This window comes from Pipistrellus kuhlii, unplaced genomic scaffold, assembly GCF_014108245.1.
Source record: "Pipistrellus kuhlii isolate mPipKuh1 unplaced genomic scaffold, mPipKuh1.p scaffold_m20_p_16, whole genome shotgun sequence".
Classification (NCBI taxonomy): domain Eukaryota; kingdom Metazoa; phylum Chordata; class Mammalia; order Chiroptera; family Vespertilionidae; genus Pipistrellus; species Pipistrellus kuhlii.
This window is the reverse complement of record NW_023425471.1, coordinates 6,303,347-6,325,957: the sequence shown is the minus strand read 5'-3', so window position 1 is coordinate 6,325,957 and position 22,611 is coordinate 6,303,347. Positions and strand designations below refer to the sequence as shown.

Sequence of the window (22,611 nt, the reverse complement as noted above, 5' to 3'; positions counted from 1 at the left end):
ACAACAAAAAAAATGAAATAAGAATTCTGATCCAGTTTGGCTCAGTGGATAGAGCTTTGGCCTGCGGACTGAAAGGTCCCAGGTTTGATTCCAGCCAAGGGCATGTACCTTGTTTGCGGGCACATCCCCAGTAGGTGTGCAGGAGGCAGCTGATCGATGTTTCTCTCTCATTGATGTTTCTAATTCTATTCATCTCCCTTCCTCTCTTTAAAAAATCAATAAAATATATATTTTTTAAAAAGCTGGTGATATTCTTTTTTAAAAAAAATACTTTTTCTTGATTTCATAGAGAGGAAGGGAAAAGGGGAGAGAGATAGAAACATCATTGAGAGAGAAAAATTGATTGGCTGCCTTCTGCACACCCCATCTGGTGAATGAGCCTGTAACCCAGACATGTGCCCTGACCAAGAATGGAGTCTGAGACCTCCTAATTCATGGGATGACAATCAACTGAGCCACCACACAGGCTGGGCTGGTGATATAGGACTTTGTGCCAGGAGGGTGATGCTTAGTGATCAATAAAAGATTCCAGCTTGATTTGGCATGCTTTATAACATTAGGGAGTTGCATAATACCTACTTTAAAGATTTGCATTTACTTGTTTTGTTATGCTGGCCAATTTCTATTAATTGAAAAATTAGTCATGTAGAACAACTTTCCTAAATGATCCTGCATAAATAAGGCAATTATGGGTATTATAAACTAGACACCTTTGAGAATTCCAAAATTTTTATTTTATATATCTCACTAGATAATTGCATTAATCTTTTCTTACATTCATAAAAATATATTTCAAAAATGAATTATTTTATCTGCATCCCTCGAACTAAGGCATATATTTACTTAGAAATATAAGGTCTAAAACAATTTGCCTTCTTAGTTCCAGCCCCTCTTACCCAAAGGAAGTGTGATTCTTGGCAGAAAGGGAGCTGGCATTGCAGAACAATAACTGCAAGTTAGGAAAAATGTTTGTTTAAGTAGCATTCTGATGAGTCAAGTGTGTTATCTTTCTCTCTATCCTGTTAAAAGCCTGCAGCATAGCTGATTTCAGAATGTCTTCATGAACTTCCATTAATGTTCAATGGCATTAGGAGGCCTTCTGTGATATGTAAACATAGCATTTAACATTTATTCAGAATAATTTTTATATTTCTGAGTTGTTTTTAGAGTTACTTTTCACTTGAGGTGAATTAGAGCTTCTCAATTACAGTAAGTAGTTCCTGTCTTGGAGGAGAAAGCTCCTCACTTTGAGGAAGCTACTGTCTTTATCCCCAATAAGTAAGCAGGCATGCCAAATAGGAACAGCATCTATGGTTTAATAAATCAGGTTTGTTAGTATTGCTTGGGCTTGAGAAAGCATGACAGCACTACGAATTAGTCTGTGGAATGTTAGGTCCCACATATTTTCAAGAGAAAACAGTTTGGATGATTTTTAATAATCCTTTCTTCCTGTGCTTATATATATAATCTTTTAAAAGCAATCAGTTTTACACTGAGATAAAACTTTCTCTCCCCCCCCCCCCCAGCAAATCATTTTCCATCACCTGGCATTACTCTCCATGAGCGTTTCTCAAAAATACAAGATACACAAGCTACAGAAGGCGCAAAAGAAACTAAACCGACTTTAGATCCAGAAATGTGCAGGTAATGATTAATTAGTGTATGCCCACTTAACTCATGTGAATAAGCCTCGGAAGAGATGCGGGAAGGTGCTGCCTCCTGGGCTTGCTGTAGACTCCAGGACTGGATTTCCTCCCTAACAATAGGACAAGCCCAAGCGGGTACTGGGCCTGTGCACTGTGATGGGATAGGTTGTCCTGAAGCCATAGCACTGTTTAATGTGGAGGACTTTGAAAATATTTTCCTACCTAACTTGGATTCTGCTATGTCTATAGTAATGGCCTAGCAAAGTTCTCACTGGAAGAATGAAAGACAGTTGTTGAGCCATTGAAATCATGGGTTGCTTCATGTGGTCAGAAATGGCTGTTCTGAGAACAGCTGAATGAAAACATATGTGTCTGCTGCTACTGGCACCTGTTTTGTGAGCTGAGTTGAATCAATGTTAGACTGCAGCAGATCACTGGAGTTAAGTTTGAGGTTATACAGACTCGTGATTTGAGAATCACTAAGGTGTCTCTGGGGTGTTCAAAGGACATGTATGTCTTGGGAAACTGCCACATAGATAAAGAACTACCTGGTGGCAAGTTTCTTTTGCTTCCTCCAAGACATACCAGTTTTACTTCAAATTCCATTCTGTAGTAATGGAATCGAGGTATCAGGGTATAACATAATTATTTGATTGTAATATGCCTTTATTATTTTAGGAAAATAGACATGTGTTTGGCCGAGCTTCGGAATAAAAATACGGTATGTGGTTCAGAACAGGTAAGTGGATACAATTCTTGTTGAGGGATGATTTTATCGTTGGCATAAGGAACAGGAAAGGGAACTGGGGATTGGGAGTAACAATAAGGGAATTAAAGTAGATGAAGAATAAGGATTGAAATTAGAATCTGAAACTTACAAAGCTCTCCATGGGATCCTAGTTATTGGCCAGGCTGTAGAAATACAACTGACAAAAGACAAGAGAGACAGTCCCTAAAGGCAACAGCTTTGTAAAATCGACACAAAATTAGAACATTTAATATTCATTCCAAAACTTTACACTGCAAAGCTTCTAGAAAGTATGTTTGATACCTAGTTTTTCCAAAGTATACTTGCATAATGTATTTTTAAGTTGTATATAGAGTAGAATGCAAAAGCACTTAGTTTTATTTGATATTGCCCTTCTGTTTATTGTAAAATGTGTGAAAGGGCATATGGAATATGAACTAGAAAAATAATGGAAGTAATACTGACTTTTTTTTATTGTCATCTGTTGTGTGTGGTGGTTCTCACCCCAAGCCTCCCATCACTCCCACCCATTTCTTGGCTAATTAGAAAAGCTATCTTAACTAGCCAAGGGGGAAGAAAACTGGCTCTTATTTTAGAAGTATATTAAGTTCTAAAAGAGCTGCTGGTTTATTCATTGAGAGTAAAGAGTTTTTGTTAAGGGGAGAATTTAATACATTTCTGATAGAATAATAAATAATTGTTTTACTTGTGAATGGTTACAATTTTTATTGAACTTAAGGAGTTAGGTTAGTTTATTAAATAATTGAAATTTTCAGAAAATTTCTACTTATCAAAGTACTGTAATCAACTGAAAGGAAATTTGAGGGTTTTTAGAAATTAGAGGCTAAAAAAAAATCCTCTTACCTTTAACACAAAATCTGGTTTGGGCAGTCCTACATCTGGCATTTTAGCCTAGTCACTATCATAGGATAGGCAGTTCTCCATGCTTTTTTTCTTTTTAAACTGTAGTAATACTTTTTATGTAAAAAGCTCTAAATTCCCAAGCCCTTTTATGATTGAGACTTTTAAGTTTCAATTAAATTTTTTTTCAAACACTTTTCAGTGTTTTTCTATGCTAACTTCCACATTAGCATAATTTAAATGCTCGTACATTATTCCTTTGACTTAAATTTACCATAAAATCATTCTTCCCTTCCCCTTTAATTTTTTTAATATTTAAGTTGCTTTCCATTGTTTTGTTGTTGTTGTTATTTTAAACATAGCACTTTGAAAATATTTGGGTAGATAGCCTTTTCTTTTGGGATAGAGTCCCAGAGTGGGATTCCTGCTTCAGTGCCATAAGCTTTACTTACTCTGGAGCTAATAATATTTTTATCAGTTTGCACTACAATTAGTAGGATGAGTACAAGGTAACTTATTTAGGACTTTTACTTAAGGTTCTTTTTAGATATGGTCTTTGTGCAACTAACAATGTGAATGGTTTGTCTTCTGTCATAATTCCTCAGACTCTGGTCAAAGTAATAGATCCAAATGACCTACGACATGACATTGAAAGAAGGAGAAAGGAACGGTTACAGAATGAAGATGAGCACAGTTTTCACATAGATACTGCTGCAGAGAGGTAATCAGTAGATGAAAAACATCCTGTTATCAGGGAGTTTTTGGTATCAGTGTATACTTTTCAATTTTTTGTGTGTGGTGATAATTTTCATTTTAGCGGAGGGATTTAATCCTTCTAATCTATTTTATATGTTTAGGTAGGATGTATTAAAAGTTATTCACTGATCCTCATATGCTGTTTGATTTAAACAACAAGAATTATGAGGAGCAGGTGAATATTTGCGGCCTTGATAATTTGAGAAAGGAGTATAACAGCTTTTTAAATATTAGCAAGAGCCAGGACCAACAAGTTTATGGATTATTTGGCTCTAGCTGATTCAAACTTGGACACATTTCATTTGGCCCTTTAGATTCTGGTATTCTTTGAATATTGCTAAATTTGCTGAGGTCAGTGCAGTTCTCTTTCAGAACTCTTGATGAATGTCTGACCATAAAACAGGCAGGTGTAGTAGAAAATGCAAAGGAACCCTAGCCGGTTTGGCTCAGTGGCTAGAGCGTTGGCCTGATGGAAGGATTCTGGGTTCAATTCCGTTCAAGGGCACATGCCCAGCTTGTGGGCTCGATCCCCAGTAGGGGGCATGCAGGAGGTAGCCGATCAATGATTCTCTCTCATCATTAATGTTTCTCTCTCTCTCTTCCCTCCTCTCTGAAATAAATAAAAAATATATTTAAAAAAGAAAAGAAAATGTAAAGGAGTCCGGAGTTTGAACCCCACCTCTGCCAGGTTGTAAGCTCTTGGACATACTTGCTTAGTTTCCTCTCTAAAATGAGAATACTTAATTGGCAGTGGAGAAGTTAGAATAGTAAATGGGCTGGTACATGCAAAATATATCTACTGACAATTGATTGGCAGTAGATTCTTGTTTTTCTTTCCCCATACTTAATGCCTCTTTTTAGGGGATCTGGGTATTGTAGGATGGCCCAAGTTCATTTCTAGTTCTAAAAACTATGTGGAACTCATGGCAATGGTGGGAGCCCATGTGATTATGTAGTATAATTGAATGGGACAAAATTTCCAGTTCACCCTAATAGTCCTCATGCTATTTGGATCACCCAGAAAATGTAAATATATGACTAGAAAAGGCAAATGCTGATTCCCTTTCCATGGTCCTTAGTGTCAAATTACTGATATTTGACTAGACTTTTAAATATATATATATATATATATATATATATATATATATATATATATATATATATATAATTTCAGAGAGGAAGGAAGAGGGAGAGAGAGAGAAACATCCATGATGAGAGAGAATCATGGATTGGCTGCCTCCTGCAAGTCCCCCATTGGGAATTGAGCCCACAACATAGGCGCGTGCCCTTGACCAGAATTGAACCCGGGATCCTTCCATCTGTAGGCTGACGCTCTAACCACTGGGCAAAACAGGCTAGGGCTTGACTAGACTTTTAAGTCAAGTCTATGATTAACTAAGTCTTAAGTAAAAATATATGGAGTTTGTTTAAAACTGGACTTGATTCTGACAATAAATTTGGGGCCAATGAAAAGATAGCAAAACTGTATTGAGGCATATAAAAAATTGAAAGTAAAATAGTAGCTCAGCCTTCGAGGCTCAGTGGTTGAGCGTTGGCTTATGAACCAGGAGGTGATGGTTCAGGTTGCAGGCTTGATCCCCACTGTGGGGCTTGAAGGAGGCAACCAATCAATGATTCTCTCTTATCATTCTCTCTCATCATTCTCTCTCTCCCTCTTCCTTCCTTTCCGAAATAATAATAAAAAAAAGCATATGTTTTTTTAAAGTTTAAATCTCATTCCTTGGTGGGTGAAAGTGTCCAGTTTCCTAAGATAACACAGCATGACTGCTATTTAGTGATACAAGCTCTCATGCTTTTCTTGACTCAGCAAGTGTAAGAGACTCAGTGTACCAAGAAAGAGGATTTTAAAACTAAGATAATCATATTATAAAGACCATGAATGCTTCAGAATATATCTTCACCCTTTGAGCATTGAATTCAACGCCTGGCTCTGTAGTGACTGACGTTAAACAATATATTTCATCTATATTTCCTCGGCTGCAAAACAGAGATAAGAATGAGACTTACCTCACAGTGGTGGCTAAGGCTAAGTAGAGTGATGCATGCAAGGTCCAGAGTAGCTGGTCAGTGATACCTATGTCATTGTTAGCTTTGAGGATAGTGTTGTGGCATGCAAAGATTTTTTTTCCTGCAAGATGTCTTTTGCTGGGTCAGATGGTGGTGTAGTGGAACCATGAAGTTTTGTGTGTTTTTTTAATTGAGATATTGCCATAAAATTCACCCTTTGAAAGTGAACGAACAATTCAGTATTTTTTTAGTATACTCACAAAGTTGTACAACTGTTACCACTATGTAATTCCAGAGCATTTTCATCACACCCAAAAGAAACCCTATACCCATTAGTTGTCACTTCTGATATCTCCCTCCGCCCCGCCCCTGGCAACCACTAGTCTACTTTTGTTCGTTTTGCTTTGACTATTCTTGACATTTCATATAATTGCAGGCATATAATATGTGGCCTTTTGTGACTGTTTTCATGCACCATAATATTTTTAAAAAAATATATTTTTATTGATTTTTTACAGAGAGGAACGGAGAGAGATAGGAGAGTTAGAAACATCGAAGAGAGAGAATCATCGATCAGCTGCCTCCTGCACACCCCCTACTGGAGATGTGCCTGCAACCAAGGTACATGCTACCCTCATCTTGTTTATCTGTTTTTCTGTTAATGGACATATGGGTTTCCATCTTTTGGCTACTGTGAACATTGGTATTATCATATTCTTTATTATGCCACTCTAGTGGGTATAAAGTACTATTTTATTGGCATTTTCATTTGCATTTCTCTAATGGCTAATGCTGTTGAGCATCTTTCCATGTGCTTTTTCTGTCTTCTTTGGAAACTCTATTCAAATCCTTTGTCCATTTTAAAATTGGATTGTTGTATTTGTATTATTGAGGTGTAAGGGTTATTTATAATTCTGGATACCACGCCCTTATCAGATATGCATTTTGCACAGAAGATCTTTTAAAGTCCATCATTTTGGTTATAGAAGTAGTAGGACATGCTAGTAGTAAATATCTGAAAAAATATAACAAAAATGAAAAACAAAAACATAAGACATTCTTGATTTAATTAGTTAGAGATGACCACTGTTAATATTTAGTACATTTTCTATCATTTATTTCTGGGCATATGTATATTTTAAAAAATTGAAATTATCCTTATGATGTGGCTTTGCACCCTATTTTTTTTTTTATTTACTATCATTATCAAGAGCATTTTGACAGAACATAGGGTGGGGTTTTATTTTTGTGGGTTTTTGGTGGTTTTTTTTTTTTTTTTTTTTTTTTTTACATTTCAAAAAACCCTGAGGGGCTAATTCATGTCAGGTTCTGGGGTCAGAGCTGGGGCCACAAAACGAACCATCCACGGTGCCTCCTCTGAAGGGATCTCAGCTTGCAGGGTGACACAGGTGCCCCAGAAGTTACAAACGTAAGTGATCATATAGAGACCTGAGATGCTACATATGCAATTAGCAGGGGTCTGGGAAAGCCTTCCTGGAACAGCTGCAAGTGGAGCTAAATCTGGAAGCTGCTCTAAGCTAGAAGGAACTTACAACAGAAGGAAGTGCACATGCAAAGGCCGGGGAACAGGAGAGACTGCCAGGAGCCACGTGCAGCTAAACATTCCTAAAGCTCTGTGTGCATGCTTCAGATGGAGATTGGAATGAGGCAGCCAGGCAAGGCAGCAAGGGACAGAGCAAGAAGGGCCCCAGGGATCACGATGAAGAGAGTGGATTTTGTCCCCATGTCACCGAGGGACAGAGACCTGTGGGATGAACAAAGCAGGGCCAAGGGGTGAGGCATTTGTCCACTGTAGAGCAGAAAGGGTCCGAGGAGCACGTGGGGAGATGTGAGATGGAAAGGGAGAAGACTCCGGGGGCTGTGGGAATGAGGCCCCAGGGCTGGAGGATAAGCTAGGAAAGGACCTTTCCCTCCCACACAGGGCTGCCCTCTCTGGGAAGAGCCCTGTGGGCTTCTGGGCCTAGTGGTGACAGTAGAGGGGGCTGTCCTTAGCGTTAGTGACCCAGCAGTGTCAGGGGCCCCAGCTCTGTCATGAGGGGACTTTGAGCCCATCACACACCTCATCTCTGGTGCTTTCATCAATAAGTCTGTCGGCAAGAGGGACCCAATGCTGCCAAAGGCTCAAGAGCAGTTATTCTCTACCTTCAGAAAATATACATTCTCGCTGAAACCCGTTTGGCTCAGTGGATAGAGCGTCAGCCAGCGAACTGAAGGGTCCCGGGTTTGATTCTGGTCAAGGGCATGTACCTTGGTTGCAGGCACATTCCCAGTAGGGGGTGTGCAAGAGGCAGCTGATCTATGACTCTAATTGATGTTTCTAACTCTCTATTTCTCTCCCTTCCTCTCTGTAAAAAAAAAAAAATCAATAAAATATATTTAAAACAAAATTTTATTTAAAAAAAAAGAAAGAAAGAAAATATACATTCTCATGGTGTCAAGGGAGGCCTGTCCTTGGGCCCCCAGATTGAGAATGCTGGTCCAAGGAATACTGTTTTACCCCCGTTGCTAGCTTCCACTCAGATAAATAATGTTTGCTGAAAAGTGAAGGTTTGAACCCTGAAAACTATCATTTGCGATTATTTTTACTGTTGTGCCACTTGGTCTCTGAAAGGGGTAATTTGATTTCATGTTTATTTGTTGGGTGAAGATACACTAATAAAAGATTCTTATTTTCTGTCTCATTTTATTAGGAATAATCAGTTTTCCTGCTTTCCATCTCATGCTGATAGCTTCCAATACCCTCAAAGTATTATACAGCCGAATTTTAGAAAGTTTATTCAGACTCCTTATGTGGTAAGATTGCATTTCTAAATTTTTCATTTTGTACATTCTGTCCTCCTCAGCTATATCTACATGTTCAGGGTTCACCAATACTTTTTATAATATCTGTAACTAATTGTTCAGTAAGTATGGGTTATAATTCTTATGTTTAACATTAAGATTCTGTTGAGGCATGTAGTTGTGACATAAGAAATGGTCATCTCTTATTTGATTCAGCAGGATTTTATTGCACTTATTATAGTACTAGCTTTCTTAAGAACACAGGATGTTATTAAGGTATAACTTACATACCATGAAATTCACCTGTTTGAAGTGTATGATTTAATAATTTTTTTATACCAAGATATGTAACCATTACCGTAATCCAGTTTTAGAACATTTTTGTGACCGCAATAAGAGCCCTTAGGCATGCTAACTACTAATCTATTTTTTGTTTTAAAGATTTGCCTTTTCATAGGGCAGTTCACAAATGGCAGCTGGCCTCTATGAGAGCAAGCAAGTGATGACTATAAAGATAGACGCCAGAGTGTGCTTGTAACCTAATCTCAGAGGTGACATTCATCACTTCTACAGTACTCTATTTGCAAGAGCAAGTCCACACTCAAAGGAAGGGGGTGGCATAGGGGCCTGCTCCGAAGCTGCCAGTAGAGTCCTCCCACTGGCCTCCAGTAATTCATATCCTTTCCCTTCTTCCCAGGTCCCCGAAAGTCTCATCTCATTGCATGTATCTTTATGCACTTATTCAAATTTATAGACTTAGTATAAATTCAAGATGACTACTATGAAAAGGGTTTTATGTGACTTTAAAAAATGTTTGTTTTTTTTTTAACTGATTTCAGAGAGGAAGAGAGAGATAGAAACATCAATGACGGGAGAAAATCATTGATCCGCTGCCTCCTGCACGCCTCACACTTGGGATCAAGCCGGCCACCCAGGCCCTGACCTGGAATGGAACCGTGACCTCCTGGTTCATAGGTCAATGCTCAACCACTGAGCTGTGCCAGCCAGGCTGTGACCTTTTTTTTTTAAACTGAGGAGAGAGGTAAAGGTATGAAAGAGGTAGATTTGTGAAAAGTATAGACTCAAATGGAATAAAGAGAAGGCTATAAGACTACTAGAGGCCTGGTGCGTGACATTTGTGCACTGGAGCAGGGAGGAGGGTTAAGGGGGAAGTCTGCTTAGCCTGGCCTATGCCCTTTAGCAGTCTGGGAACCCTCAGGGGATGTCCACCTGATAGCTTAGGCCCACTCCCTCCACCGCAGCTGCGCTTGCCAGCCAAGCACAGCCATCAGCCCTGCTTGTGGCTGAGTGGTGCTCCCCCTGTGAGAGTGCACCGACCACCAGGGGCAGCTCCTGCATTGAGTGTCTGCCCCCTGTTGGTCAATGTGCGTCATAGTGACCGGTGGTTCTGCCGTTTGGTTGATTTGCATATTACCCTTTTATTATATAGGATTGCTTTGGGGGAAAAGAAACCATCTTTCAGAATAGGCCCTATCTTTTCTGTTCCCACCAAAAGATTCAGGTTCTTCGTAGTTACTATCTTAATACTCTGACTTCTGATTGTTTCCTAGTCATGGCAGGAGCATTTACTTAAATCATTGATCCGAGTCAGCAAAACTACCTCCTGTAGTGTTGGGAATTTGTTTTGTTAGACATTGGGGATTCTCTTCTGCATGCTTGAATAAATCCTACACTTTTAGTCCCATTTTGTAAAAGTTACCTATTGTGTTATGCAGGAGTATTTTTTTTTACATTTCTCATGTTCGTGAATTAAACTAGCCTTCACAAACTAGCATGGGTTATGTGAAGGAAGATGTGTGTATGTTCCTATAGTTAAGCTACATGCAACATATTTTATGTTCTTAATCCTATACATTTAAAATGGGTGTTTAATGATAAAATGAAGTTTCATCCTACAGTTTACTTAAAAGTAGACTTTAACATGAATTAACCCATGCTAATCCTTTTTTTCCACACAGGATTATACTATGCAGAGAAAAGACATTATTCACTACGCATTTCAAGTTCAGAGCAACCCTCAAAACATGAGAGGCTTTAGACCTCCTAAGGTATTGAGTGGTATTTTCCATTTAATTCTAGCTTTTGGTTTATGCTTTGAACATAATGTTCTAAGTAATGGCTAAATTCAAAGATGTTTATAGTAGCTACAAACTTCTTTCTGACACTTAGAGTTAAATTTAATCAATTTAATGATGACCTCTTTTCTCAGGACTTGATTCAACGTTTTTGTTTTTTTGTTTTTTGTAGCCAGTGGAACATTTTTACAAGCATTACATAGAAATACAAATACATAAAAATTACCCAGAGTGGCTTTCAGTGGGGAGGCAGGCCAGGTCCCAAGCCCTTTTTCTAAGTCTGTCCCTTTATCTCTAAGACGTAAGTGCCTAGCTATAGAACCTTCTCCAGGATTTACAGATTAAAGAAAACCTGCCCACACATAGACATGCAGCCCTCAGAGGCCTTCTGGATTGACCATCAGAGAAAGATTCTGGTCCAGGAAGCTTTGTTAAAGATTTTCCATTGCATTCTTCGTGTACAGCTATGTCTTATGTGATCGTTTTAATTAACCAACATGTTTGACTATCCAGATAACCTCCTCCCCCGATGTAGGGGATAAGAATATAGTGCAAAGGAGTGTGTTTCTCTTTGCTTGCTCTCAGAAGCTGAAGTGCTTTTTAAATCCACTTGGACTGATTTTCCTGCTTATGATAGGTACTTTATTCATATTTTCACCCCACAGTGTCTTCCCTCCCCCGAAAAGAGGAGAAGAATCTGAGATTTTTGTGTGTGAAAGGGGCAAGCAGGGTGGATGGAGTAGTTGGCTCAGTAGGAAGTTAGTATGAGCAGAAAGGTATTATAAACTGTCGCCAAGCCATAGAGTAGGAGGGTAGCTGAGTGATCTGTTAATACAAGGCTTCTTGAGAGTCAAAATTTTTAGATGTCAAGAGATTTTTTCCATTGGGAGCAACACAATTAGTAGGCATGGAGTAGATAGTATTTTAGCCAGTAATTCATGTAGCTAAAAACACGTGTGACATTAGGTTTTCAAAAATACCTATGGCCGTAGAATATAGACACGTTTTATACCATCTTTTAATGTCTTGAGGCATAAAATCATTAACTGAAAATGTGATGTCTGTATAGCTCAGGGACTGTGTCAATGGACTTTCAGATTTAAGTGCTTCCTACATGTTGTTCTGTTCATTGGTCAGATATAGTGGATTGTAGTGTTTTTCTACAATTGTTATGAGCTGTTTCGTGTTATCCCTTCTCCTTAATGAAAAATTCATTGACATTAATTATAAATTAAAAAAATATATGCAGTAATTTTCTTGACCATTCATTTGAAGCTGTGTAACATTATATGATTATTTGGAAGTCTACAATCCTTTATAGTAAAACAGGAGGAGGAAATAATCCTTCCTAAGAAAAGAAGTTGATTAAAATTTACTTTTTATATTAATTGGACTAATTCAAAGCCAGAATTAGTAATCACCTTATGAGATATGTAACAATGGACATTGTAAATAGTATGCAGATAGTTTTAACAAAATTACAGTCTCATTAAAAGTCTGTTTTACCCGAATTTTTTGTAGTCTTAAAAAAATAACTGAAAAATAGGTGTGGCATAAATACTTTTTATAAACTTATATACTTCTTTATGCATGCCATACCCATTGTTAAATAATTGTGGAAAGAGGAATATACTTATTTTTTATAATTTCTCCATTATTATACACCATTATACATTTTTCACATGGGAAACACAACAACTCATGGTCATTTTACATCTATTGTAATTTTGGGCAGTCTTTTGAAGTATAATTCTTATCTCGAAAATATTTGCTAATGGATTTTTTATGTTAAAGAAAGATGAGTTTTCCCTGGCTAGGTGGCCCAGTTGCCTGGAGCATCGTCCTGAGCACCAAAAAGATTTCGGGTTTGATTCCTGGTCAGAGTGTGTTGGGGAGGCAGCCGATGGATGGTTCTCTCTCACATCGATGTTTCTCTCTCTCCCCCCTCCCCACTTCTCCTCTCTCTCAAATCAATGAAAACATATGCTCAGGTGAGGATTAAGAAATAAATATTGGCTTGGAAGGTACTGACAATAATCAAGTTAAGATTTTTTAATTTTAAAAAGACGTTGATACTTAATATCTTCCCCTCTATTTGTGATTTGTAATATTTCACTATGAATAAGAAGGATAATTTTAGCTCATTAGAGGTTTTGGAAGTTGTATTTTTCTTAGCATGGTCAATTTCAAGAATTTCAAAAACGGTTTTAAAAAATGGTTTTATGTGAATTTTAAAATTTTTATATAAGCCTTGGCCAGCATGGCTCAGTTGTTTGGAGCATCATCCTGTGTACCAAGAGGTGGCGGGTTCGATTCCCAGTCAGGGTACATATCCACGTTGCAGTTTCCATCCCTGGTCCGGGCATGTGTGGGAGGCAATTGATCAGTGTCTGTGTCTGTCTCTCTCTCTCTCTCTCTCTCTCTCTCTCTCTCTCTCTCTCTCTCTCTCTCTTCCTCTCTCTCTCTCTCTTCCCCCCCCCCCTCTCTCTCTCTCTCTCTCTCTCTCTCTCTATCTATCTCTATCTCTATCTCTCTATCTCTCCCCCCACCCCCCGTCTGTCTCTCCGTCTGTCTCTCTGTCTGTCTCTCTCTCCCCTCCCTTCCTCTCTTTAAAATCAATGCAAAAAGTTAAAAAAAATTAACTAGGAAACTAGTTTGAGGAAAATGTACTTTATGTCCATCATTAACCTCTTCCCTTTTAATATTTGTAGTGCCTAGAATCAAGGGCAGCCCTACATACCAGACATTTTTCCATTTCTTATGCTAATAAAGTAGATTTGGAAGCTCTAGTTTTAAGATTTAATTATTTTTTTCCTTTACAGAACTACTTTAGAGGTGGCAGACTGCAGCCCCATTATAAATCAGGCCTAGTAAAGAAGAGCTTGAACATTCAGGCTAAATATCAGCGTTTACGGTATGCTGGTTCAAAGGGATTTTTCACTAATAAATTCAGAGAAAGATTGCTGAGGAGGAAAAAGGTTAGTTGGATTATGATTCATTAAAAATACTGAGTGACTTTGGAACTCATAAATTATCTCTGTTTAATAGATAAGTTGAGTTTTTAATTTAATTTGACTTGGCAAACAACCTACATTTCAGAAATACTCATTGTATAATAGTGGCAGAAAAACTTCAAGGAGCAGTGGTAATAGAGCTGTGAGACTATTTAATCTGAAAATGCGTTTAGCTGTTATACCTCAAATATTTTTAATATGCCAGCTGTTGAAACTTTTTACCTTAGAATATCTCCTCTATGATTCATTTTTGAAATGGAAATTCAGGTAAAGATTTTTAATTGATATATTTTAGCCTTATAAAATGTGAATTACCTAAGTACCAAAAAAATATTGAACTGACTATAGAAAAGGGGTGAATAATTGCAAAATATGCTAACTCTTCTTTTGCCCCTACTCATATATGCTTTATTTTGATAAAATATATAACAAATTTTGCCACTTTAACCATTTTTAGGTATATAATTCAATGGTATTAATTACATTCAGAATGCTGTGTAAGCATCACTACTTTATGCTAACTCTTCATGTTAATGAAAAGTTTCTTGTCCTGCTGGCATGGCTGAGTGGTTGAGTGTCAACCTATGAACCAGGAGGTTATGGTTCGATTCCTGGTCGGGGCACATGCCTGGATTATAGGCTCGATCCCCAGTGTGGGGCATGCAGGAGACAGCCAATCAATGATTCTCTCTCATTATTTGATGTTTCTTTCTATCTCTCCCTTTTCCTTCTTCTCTAAAATAAATAAATAAATATTTTTAGAAAAGTTTCTTTACTTGATCATTTGAATTTCATACTCTTTTAGTTGTAGATAGATTTTATTTAAATTTGCCATATTGGTATTTGAAAATAAAGCATCAATATGATATAAGATTACATTCTATACATATTTTAAATGAGAATAATAGCATTATATCAGTTACGGGAGGTTATTTTGTCAATATTTTTACTAATCTTTGTTTATAATTATGGGCTAACATTTTCTTCTGAGAAATATCAGTATATTTACTGTTGCTATCAAATAGTCCAACTGTGGTTTCATAAATTTATTAACCATAAATGTCTCCTTAAATACTCATACCTGTGAAGCCTTTTCACTGAGCTTGCTTAGTGGTTTTAGTAAAACTTGTTTTTTTAAAAATGGACCAATAGAATGGAGTTGACAACTGATTTTTAAAAAAGTTTTAAAATTAGATATAATACCTTCTGAACCTCTATCACCCCCTAATTGTAATTGAGTACCTTTGAAGAGGTTTCTAATTTCACTGTGTATGTCATCCTAGGTGTTATGAAAGTCATCTCTACTTTAAAAATGGAGTGAAATTGCTATAATTTCCCCTCTTGTATCCCCTCCCTGCTGTTGGATTGAGGTGCTGCTTCTCTCCCTGCCTTGTGTGGCAGATTTCTTTGCAGCAGACCTTCCTACATATTTATCCCCAATCACATGTGGCAGCCTGCATAGTCCCAGGGAAGCTAGTCATTGATTTCCACTCGAGGAGGAAGGCTGAGGCTAGCCTTTTCCTTAACTTTAGGGTTGAGCTTCAGGTACATGTTATGTGTTTCTTTTCTGTTCGTTCTTTACTGAACTTTGAGTGTTAGCTTCATTTAATTCCATTTTTACCTCTATTCTTTCCATGATCTGGGGCTCCCGAGTGCTTACTTGACTGCCTGCCTCAGCCTGTGCTTTCTATACACTCATTGGACTTGCTCCATTTCATCATTCTTGTCTTTGCCTCACCTTGCCCTGTTCCTACTGACCACCCAATTTTTCCAGACCACGTTGACCTTGCTTAGCAGCAAATAGAAACCAGACGTCAAGCCTTCATCTTAGGCCCTGACGAGTGTTTTCTAGAAGAAGCCACAGCCAGCTGCAGGTCTCTAATCTTTAGGGCTTAGGCTTTTTTTTTTTTTTAATTGTGTCTGTTTTTTTTAAAATATATTTTTAAAGTAGAGAGAGAGGAAATGAGAGGGATAGAGACATAAAAGCATCAATGAGAGAGAATGTTGATCGGCTGCCTCCTGAATTATTGGGAATCATGTGCCCTGACTGGGAATCGAACTGTGACCTACTGGTTCATAAGTTGATGCTCAGTCGCTGAGCCACACTGGCCTGGCTTTTGTGTCATCTAAAATGTAGCTGTTGTGGTTAATGCCAGTGCAGGTCATGGCCCTGTCCTCCTATTGCCTTTTACTGCCATCTGAGTATGTTAGAGGTGGTCCCAATACACTGGATTAAAAAAAAAATTAGTGTCTTCTACTGTTTTTCTTAGATGTAACCCTCTGGATGCTACTTCATATACCTTTGTATCGTAGCTACTTTGACATGGGTTTGTTCAGTCTGCCTATTGACAGTGCCTGCAAGCCAGCACAGCCAGACTTTTATAGATTGTGTTTGAACAAGGCATATAACTTCACAAGTACGGCATGAAATCAGGCTTCCTACTATCAGCACCCTACTTAATAGCTGGGCTCCACACTCTCCTGACCTTTAGAAAAAGTAATGAGGCATTGCAGCTGCTCTGTTCCTGCCAAGGTCTTAAAGCTTACTTGGCCTTAGAGGTGTGTGTGTGTGTGTGTTTAATATATTTTCGTCTGGTTAGTGGGAACCAAGGTACTTAAGGCTTTCTTAGCCTTAGAGCTGTCCCCATAGCACTGTGCTGAAACCCCATTCTACGTGTATAAACTGATGATTTAGACGTAGTATGCCATTTTACCTCAACCTTCATGAGGTAGAGGCCTGGAGTCTTCTCTTTCTTCTAATGTTGCTTGCTTCTCCTTTCTCTTAGACTAGGGGCACTTTTGCTCAAATGGGCTTACTGGGTAAGAGGTACCATTTACATCACTTTGCATCCCAAGTCCAGCATTAGAGGGCACTTTGAAGCTACTTCCTGGAGAGGAACCTTATTCTGAGCAGCAGCTGTTCACTGCTTTGGCTATTTTGCCCTAATAGGAACTTCATTCTTTTCATTATTAGATCACCAGCTAGATTAATTAAGGTTGTGTGATCAATTTGTTAATCTAGGTACTCTGGAACTTCTCCCATGCCTCACAGTCCACCAGGACGGTTTCAATTGATTTTGTCTGGACTTCTCACTCCCTTACAGTATTGAGGTAGCTGGGCTGATCACTCGTGTGTGGGAGTCTTGTGACGCTCCACTGTGGTGCGGTGTGGTTACTGTGCATCAGACATGCTTCCTGTCTCCGATACCTAACAGTCTCATGGAGGGGTGGGGCGATGTGATCCTAATATGGCCCCCTGTCCCTAAAGCCGCCTTGGTTCCCCAGCTGCCTACAGAGTAGGAAGATTCCCAAACGGTATTAAGAAAGTACAGAACTGAAATTCGTTCTCATCATTCATCATTCACTTGTCATATCAATCCCATCCTGGCGCCCAGTTTCCCTTTTACTGCACCTCTTTTCTATTGGATTCTGGGCTTAGGCTGAAAGATGAAGGGGTTGGAGGAATGTGTGTTACCACCTGAAATAAGGCTCATCTTTAAAAATATACACACACACACACACACACACACACACACACACTTATGTTGATTTCAGAGAGGAAGGGAGAGAGGAAGAAAGATAGAAACATCAATGTTGAGAGATAATCATTGACTAGTTGCCTCCTGCATACCCCACCCTGGGGATTGAACCTGAAACCTGGACATGCCCCCTGACCGGGAATCGAACCCTGACCTCCTGGCTCATAGGTTGACACTCAACCACTGAGCAACGCTGGCTGGCCGGGCAAGGCTCATCATCTTTTATCCACTCTCGTTCACAAGTGCCCCTCTTTTATATCCTGTTCTCATCACAGAAAGTTTGCAGAAACTCTCGAGAGTCAGACTGCATACCAGAATAGGACAGAGAACTTAGTAAGAATTATGAGGCCACCTCTTGGAACATTGCCTCTGAGCACTCAGCAGCTGGGCACTTGGTCAGGAAGACATGGAAGTCCTTAGCATCAGAGATTCTCTAGCAGCCAGTCCTCAGATACTGTCAGCTGGGTACCTATCAGAGCTCTGTCTGTGGCTGGGAAGGGGACAAAGGAGAGAGCATAAAGATGTTGCAGGAAGGAAGTTACGTACTGGGACTTACGGCTTTTTGAGTTGGAAAAAAAAAACACCTTGAAAGTCATGGAGTACAAAGATTCGAACAGGATCCAAGATCAGACAAATGAACAAAAATCAGTTCTATGCCTTCTCTGTCCCTCAAACTGAAGTACCAGGGGGCAAAAGCGTGGCGTAGGAGCATCATCTCCTTCAAACATTTGTGATCTGGAGCCTCCGGTTTCACTACCTACTTCTCTGCCTTCTCTGTCTTAGGGATTTGTTTCTTTCCACGCACCCGTAAAAAATGCAAGCATTCCCTAGTGTTATATTCTTTTTAAAAAATGTATTTTTATTGATTTCAGAGAAGAAGGGAGAGAAAGAGAGAGTTAAAAACATCAGTGATGAGAGAGAATCATTGATCAGCTGCCTCTTGCATGCAGCCTGGGCATGTGATGAGACTGGGAATCGAACCATGACCTCCTGGTTCATAGGTCAATGATCAACCATTGAGCCCTGCTGGCCAGGCCCTGGTGTTATATTCTTTATTCTCATTGTTTATTCCTTGTTTATACTTGCCTTGATTGCCCTCATCTTTCCCACGGTTTCAGCTATCACCTCTGGTGATGTCTTCAGCCCTAACTACTCTCCAGAGCCCCAGATTTCTGCTGCCTCCCAGGTACCCTCACTTGGGTGTCCTTAAAATGCCTCAAATTCAGCATGTTCAAAACCAGACTTGTACTGACACATGCTACAGCATGGGTGACCCTTAAAAACATGGTGCTAAGTCAGTGGTTGGCAAACTGCGGCTCGCGAGCCACATGAGGCTCTTTGGCCCCTTGAGTTTTTAGCAAAGGCCAGCTTAGGAGTGCCCTAATTAAGTTAATAAGAATGTACCTACCCATATAGTTTAAGTTTAAAAAAATTGGCTCTCAAAAGAAATTTCAGTCGTCGCTCTGTTGATGAATGAGTTTGCCGAACACTTAGCAGCTAAGTGACAGAAACCAGTCACAAAAGAGCACACTGTATGATTCCATCCACAGAAATGTTCTGAATAAACCAAGCCATAAAGTAGCTCAGTGATTTCTAGGGACAGGGAGGTGTGAAGGAGAAATGGAGTGTGTATGTGACTGTTAAATGATGCAGCATGCGTTTTTGGGGGGTGAGAAATATTCTAAAACTGATTACAGTGACTGATGGTTGCACAGCTCTGAATACACCAGAACAACTTGAATTGTACACTTTAAATGGTTGAACTATATGGTATGTGAGTTACATCACAGTAAATGCTGTTAAAGTAAAATCAAATTGGCTCTCCTCCCCAGCCATTGTTTTCCCCTCATGGTCCATGGCTTCCACAGCCACCAGTCAGAGCAGAAACCTCTCATTCATCCTCTAGTCCTCCCAACTTCAGCCTTTCCAAGTCTTATTTTTATGACTCATTTATTCTGTAATTCGACTCATTTCTTTTAACGGCTGCATATTATTCCTCTCTATGTATGTATTACTTATTTCGGTACTTTTCAAACTTTTGCTACATACGCCAAATTTTGAAAAATTATTAACCTTGCTGCACAAGTTTAGTTTGGTATCTAATTTTTCATTATAAGTTTCAATTGTTATAAAGGATATACTATCTGGCATATTATAAATACTGAGTCTTAAATAAAACTGTAACATCATTCTTTTAAATCTCTTCAGTGGACTAGGTATTTGGTCACTAGCATCATCCATTTAAAAAGATGTACAAACATGCTCTTTTAAGTGACAATTTTTACATCCTTTTTTACCTTGAATTTGGATATTATTTCCTTTCCCCCATCGACTTTTTTTTGAAAGTCTTCTTCTGATAAACAAATTTTACATAAAATGTTAATAATTTATTTCTGTGACTATTAGGTGTTAAATATTTCCTCTGGATTAACATTACTGTTGATCAAAATAGCATAAGTATATTGCAGACTTTAAGTATTGATTAGACAAAGATATTTTATTAGAAATATATTTCTCTTTTTAAAATATATATTTTATTGATTTTTTTACAGAGAGGAAGAGAGAGGGATAGAGAGTTAGAAACATCGATGAGAGAGAATCATCGATCAGCTGCCTCTTGCACACCTCCTACTGGGGATGTGCCCGCAACCACGGTACATGCCCTTGACCGGAATCGAACCCGGGACTCTTCAGTCCCCAGGCTGACGCTCTATCACTGAGCCAAACCGGTTTCGGCATATATTTCTCTTTTTAATTAGTTCATGTATTTGTAGATGAATAGTACTTATTGCTGGTAGAATAATACAGTGTTCAAGTATACATTGTAATTCTATTTTTTCTTTTTATAGATATAAGTCCTGAGAAACTTTATTTATATTATTGTATGGATGGGAATGAAAGGACTTTTATTATAGCTATTCTATTATACTCAGTTTTTTTGGACTCACTTTGAATTATAGATCAGAAAAATCAATTAGTGATCTATCATCAAAAAGTATTTTGAGTGTTTTTTCACTGACAGCTCAATTTTCCCTTTCTGTTTTATTAAACAAAAGCAAAGAATCAGAAACCGTTGCATGATGTTTATTAATAGCTGCTAAGGTGGGTTCTTTTTTCACACTACCACCACTTTTTTCAGTTGTCTCCCTTTTTTGGGGGGGGCGGGGTTCCCCAGGTAATGCAAAGTAATCAGATTCGGGATGAGAAGGCATATCTTTCTTGTGCAAAGTGAGAGGTGGGACATAGACTTAATCAGATGTTCAGGCAGGTTAATTCTAGAAAGCAAGCATTGGGAATTTGAAGATCTGGAGATTAATTCCCTCCAAACTAATTGTACCCACATACTCCTTGGAAAGTCTTTATATACTCGTAAGGATATGTATAGCCCCATTTGATGATTGCTGATTTCCTTAACCAAGGCTGTTGATGACTCCTGGATAGCTTACTGGTTTTTATTATTTTCGGTTAATACCATTGGGGATATTGGTGCTTTGGTACATTGCCATACTGCTCTCATTTCTGCTCTCAGCAGAGGTATATGAAGAGGCCTGTTTACCTACACCCTCTCGCCAGCACTCCACATCATCAGTGTTTATTACCTATTATCAATCTGATAGCAGAAAACAGCTTGCATTTGCCTTTCTATTACTATTAATGATGTGACTATATTTTTATGTACCTATTGGCCATTTGTATTTCTTCCCTCAATTTCCTTATTTCTATGCTTCCCTGGCATTTCTGTCAAGGAGTTTATTTGTAGGAGCTTCTGATTTACTGAGGGTATTCATCTGTCATACATTTGGTGGTGTTTATTTGATGTTTGTCATCTGTGATGGCTTTTACGATACAGAACTTGTAAGTGTTGATGAATCTGTCAAGTGTCATGCTTATGCTTATAAAAATTACTTATGGTTTTTAAAATAACTATAATGGTTATGTTTATGGTTAGCAAATTTAAACATATAAATATTAATTCCATTTACAATTTATTTTTATGCTATGATGTGAGGTCAGGATCTCATTTTTTTCCCTAATGAGTAGTCAGTTTTTCAAACACTATTGAGTAATTTGTCCTTTCCCCACTGATTGAAAATGCCACCTTTACTGTATGTTCTATTCTTATGTATTCCTGATCTGTTCTTGGACTCTTTGAGCCTTATATTTCCTTGCTTCATATGATTTGCTTATTCGGTTCCTTCACTGCTAGCACAGTTGTCCCAAGACACGGGTTGAATCATATCACTCTTGTGCAAACACCTTCCAAAGGTTTTTTTTGTTCCTACGAAAAAAGAGACTAGACTTGTTAGCCAGGTCCTGCCTTAAGCTACCTTTCTAACCACATTTCTTCATGGGCTCTCTGTTTTTTGGAGCATAACATATGTTTTCACATGTTTGTATCTTTGTGCCTCTTGTTCTCTTGACTAAAAATAACTTCCAAATCCCCAATCTTATTAAAATCCTGGTTTCCTTTTAAGACTCACTGTAAAGCTTTACCAAATCCCTCCCCTCTTTAGTTGTCATTGCATTTGATCTCTAACTGTTGCTCTTCTTAAAAAAATAATTTTTTAAAATTTATTTCAGAGAGGAAGGGAGAGGGAGAGAGAGACAGAAACATCAGTGATGAGAGAGAATCATTGGTCATCTACCTCCTGCATGCCCCCCACTAGGGATTGAGCCAGCAACCCAGGCATGTGCCCTGACCGGGAATTGAACTGTGGCCTCCTGGTTCATAGGTCGACGCTCATCCACTGAGCCAATGCCAGCGGGCTCTAACTGTTGCTCTTTGCCTTCCTATTTCCCCAAAGAGATGGTCAACTCCTTAAGGATAGAGGTCACCTCATTAGTTTTCAAATATTCCCCTATTGCCTTTCATTGTAGCCTATCTTTGGAAAATGCTTTTGAATGAATCAAATCTAATCATACATATTCACACACATATAACATGTACATACATAACACTCATACAAGCACATCCATTCATAACTCTAAAAAATTAGTGAACAGCAGCCATTGTGTCAGAGGACCCCAAGACCACCCCCAGGTTCAGCGATTCACTAGGAGGACGCCGAGGCCACATGACTATGATGTGTTACTGTTGAAGGCTGCACAGCACCGTCAGCA

The 22,611-nt window shown here is 38.6% G+C and overlaps 1 protein-coding gene across 6 annotated transcripts in view; it reads left to right on the top strand.

The window, feature by feature from the left end:
* Nucleotides 1-22,611, top strand: part of BCLAF3 (BCLAF1 and THRAP3 family member 3) — a 55,018-nt gene that overhangs the window by 27,796 nt on the left and 4,611 nt on the right. For 4 of the 6 annotated variants that reach the window (XM_045582318.1, XM_045582317.1, XM_045582314.1 and 1 more), the window contains exons 5-10: nt 1,527-1,644; nt 2,325-2,385; nt 3,861-3,976; nt 8,751-8,853; nt 10,821-10,910; nt 13,760-13,915. In XM_045582318.1, the coding sequence (XP_045438274.1) occupies nt 1,527-1,644; nt 2,325-2,385; nt 3,861-3,976; nt 8,751-8,853; nt 10,821-10,910; nt 13,760-13,915 (644 nt within the window). The remainder of the gene's footprint in view (nt 1-1,526; nt 1,645-2,324; nt 2,386-3,860; nt 3,977-8,750; nt 8,854-10,820; nt 10,911-13,759; nt 13,916-22,611) is intronic. The other 2 variants (XM_045582315.1, XM_045582319.1) reach the window with 2 other exon arrangements.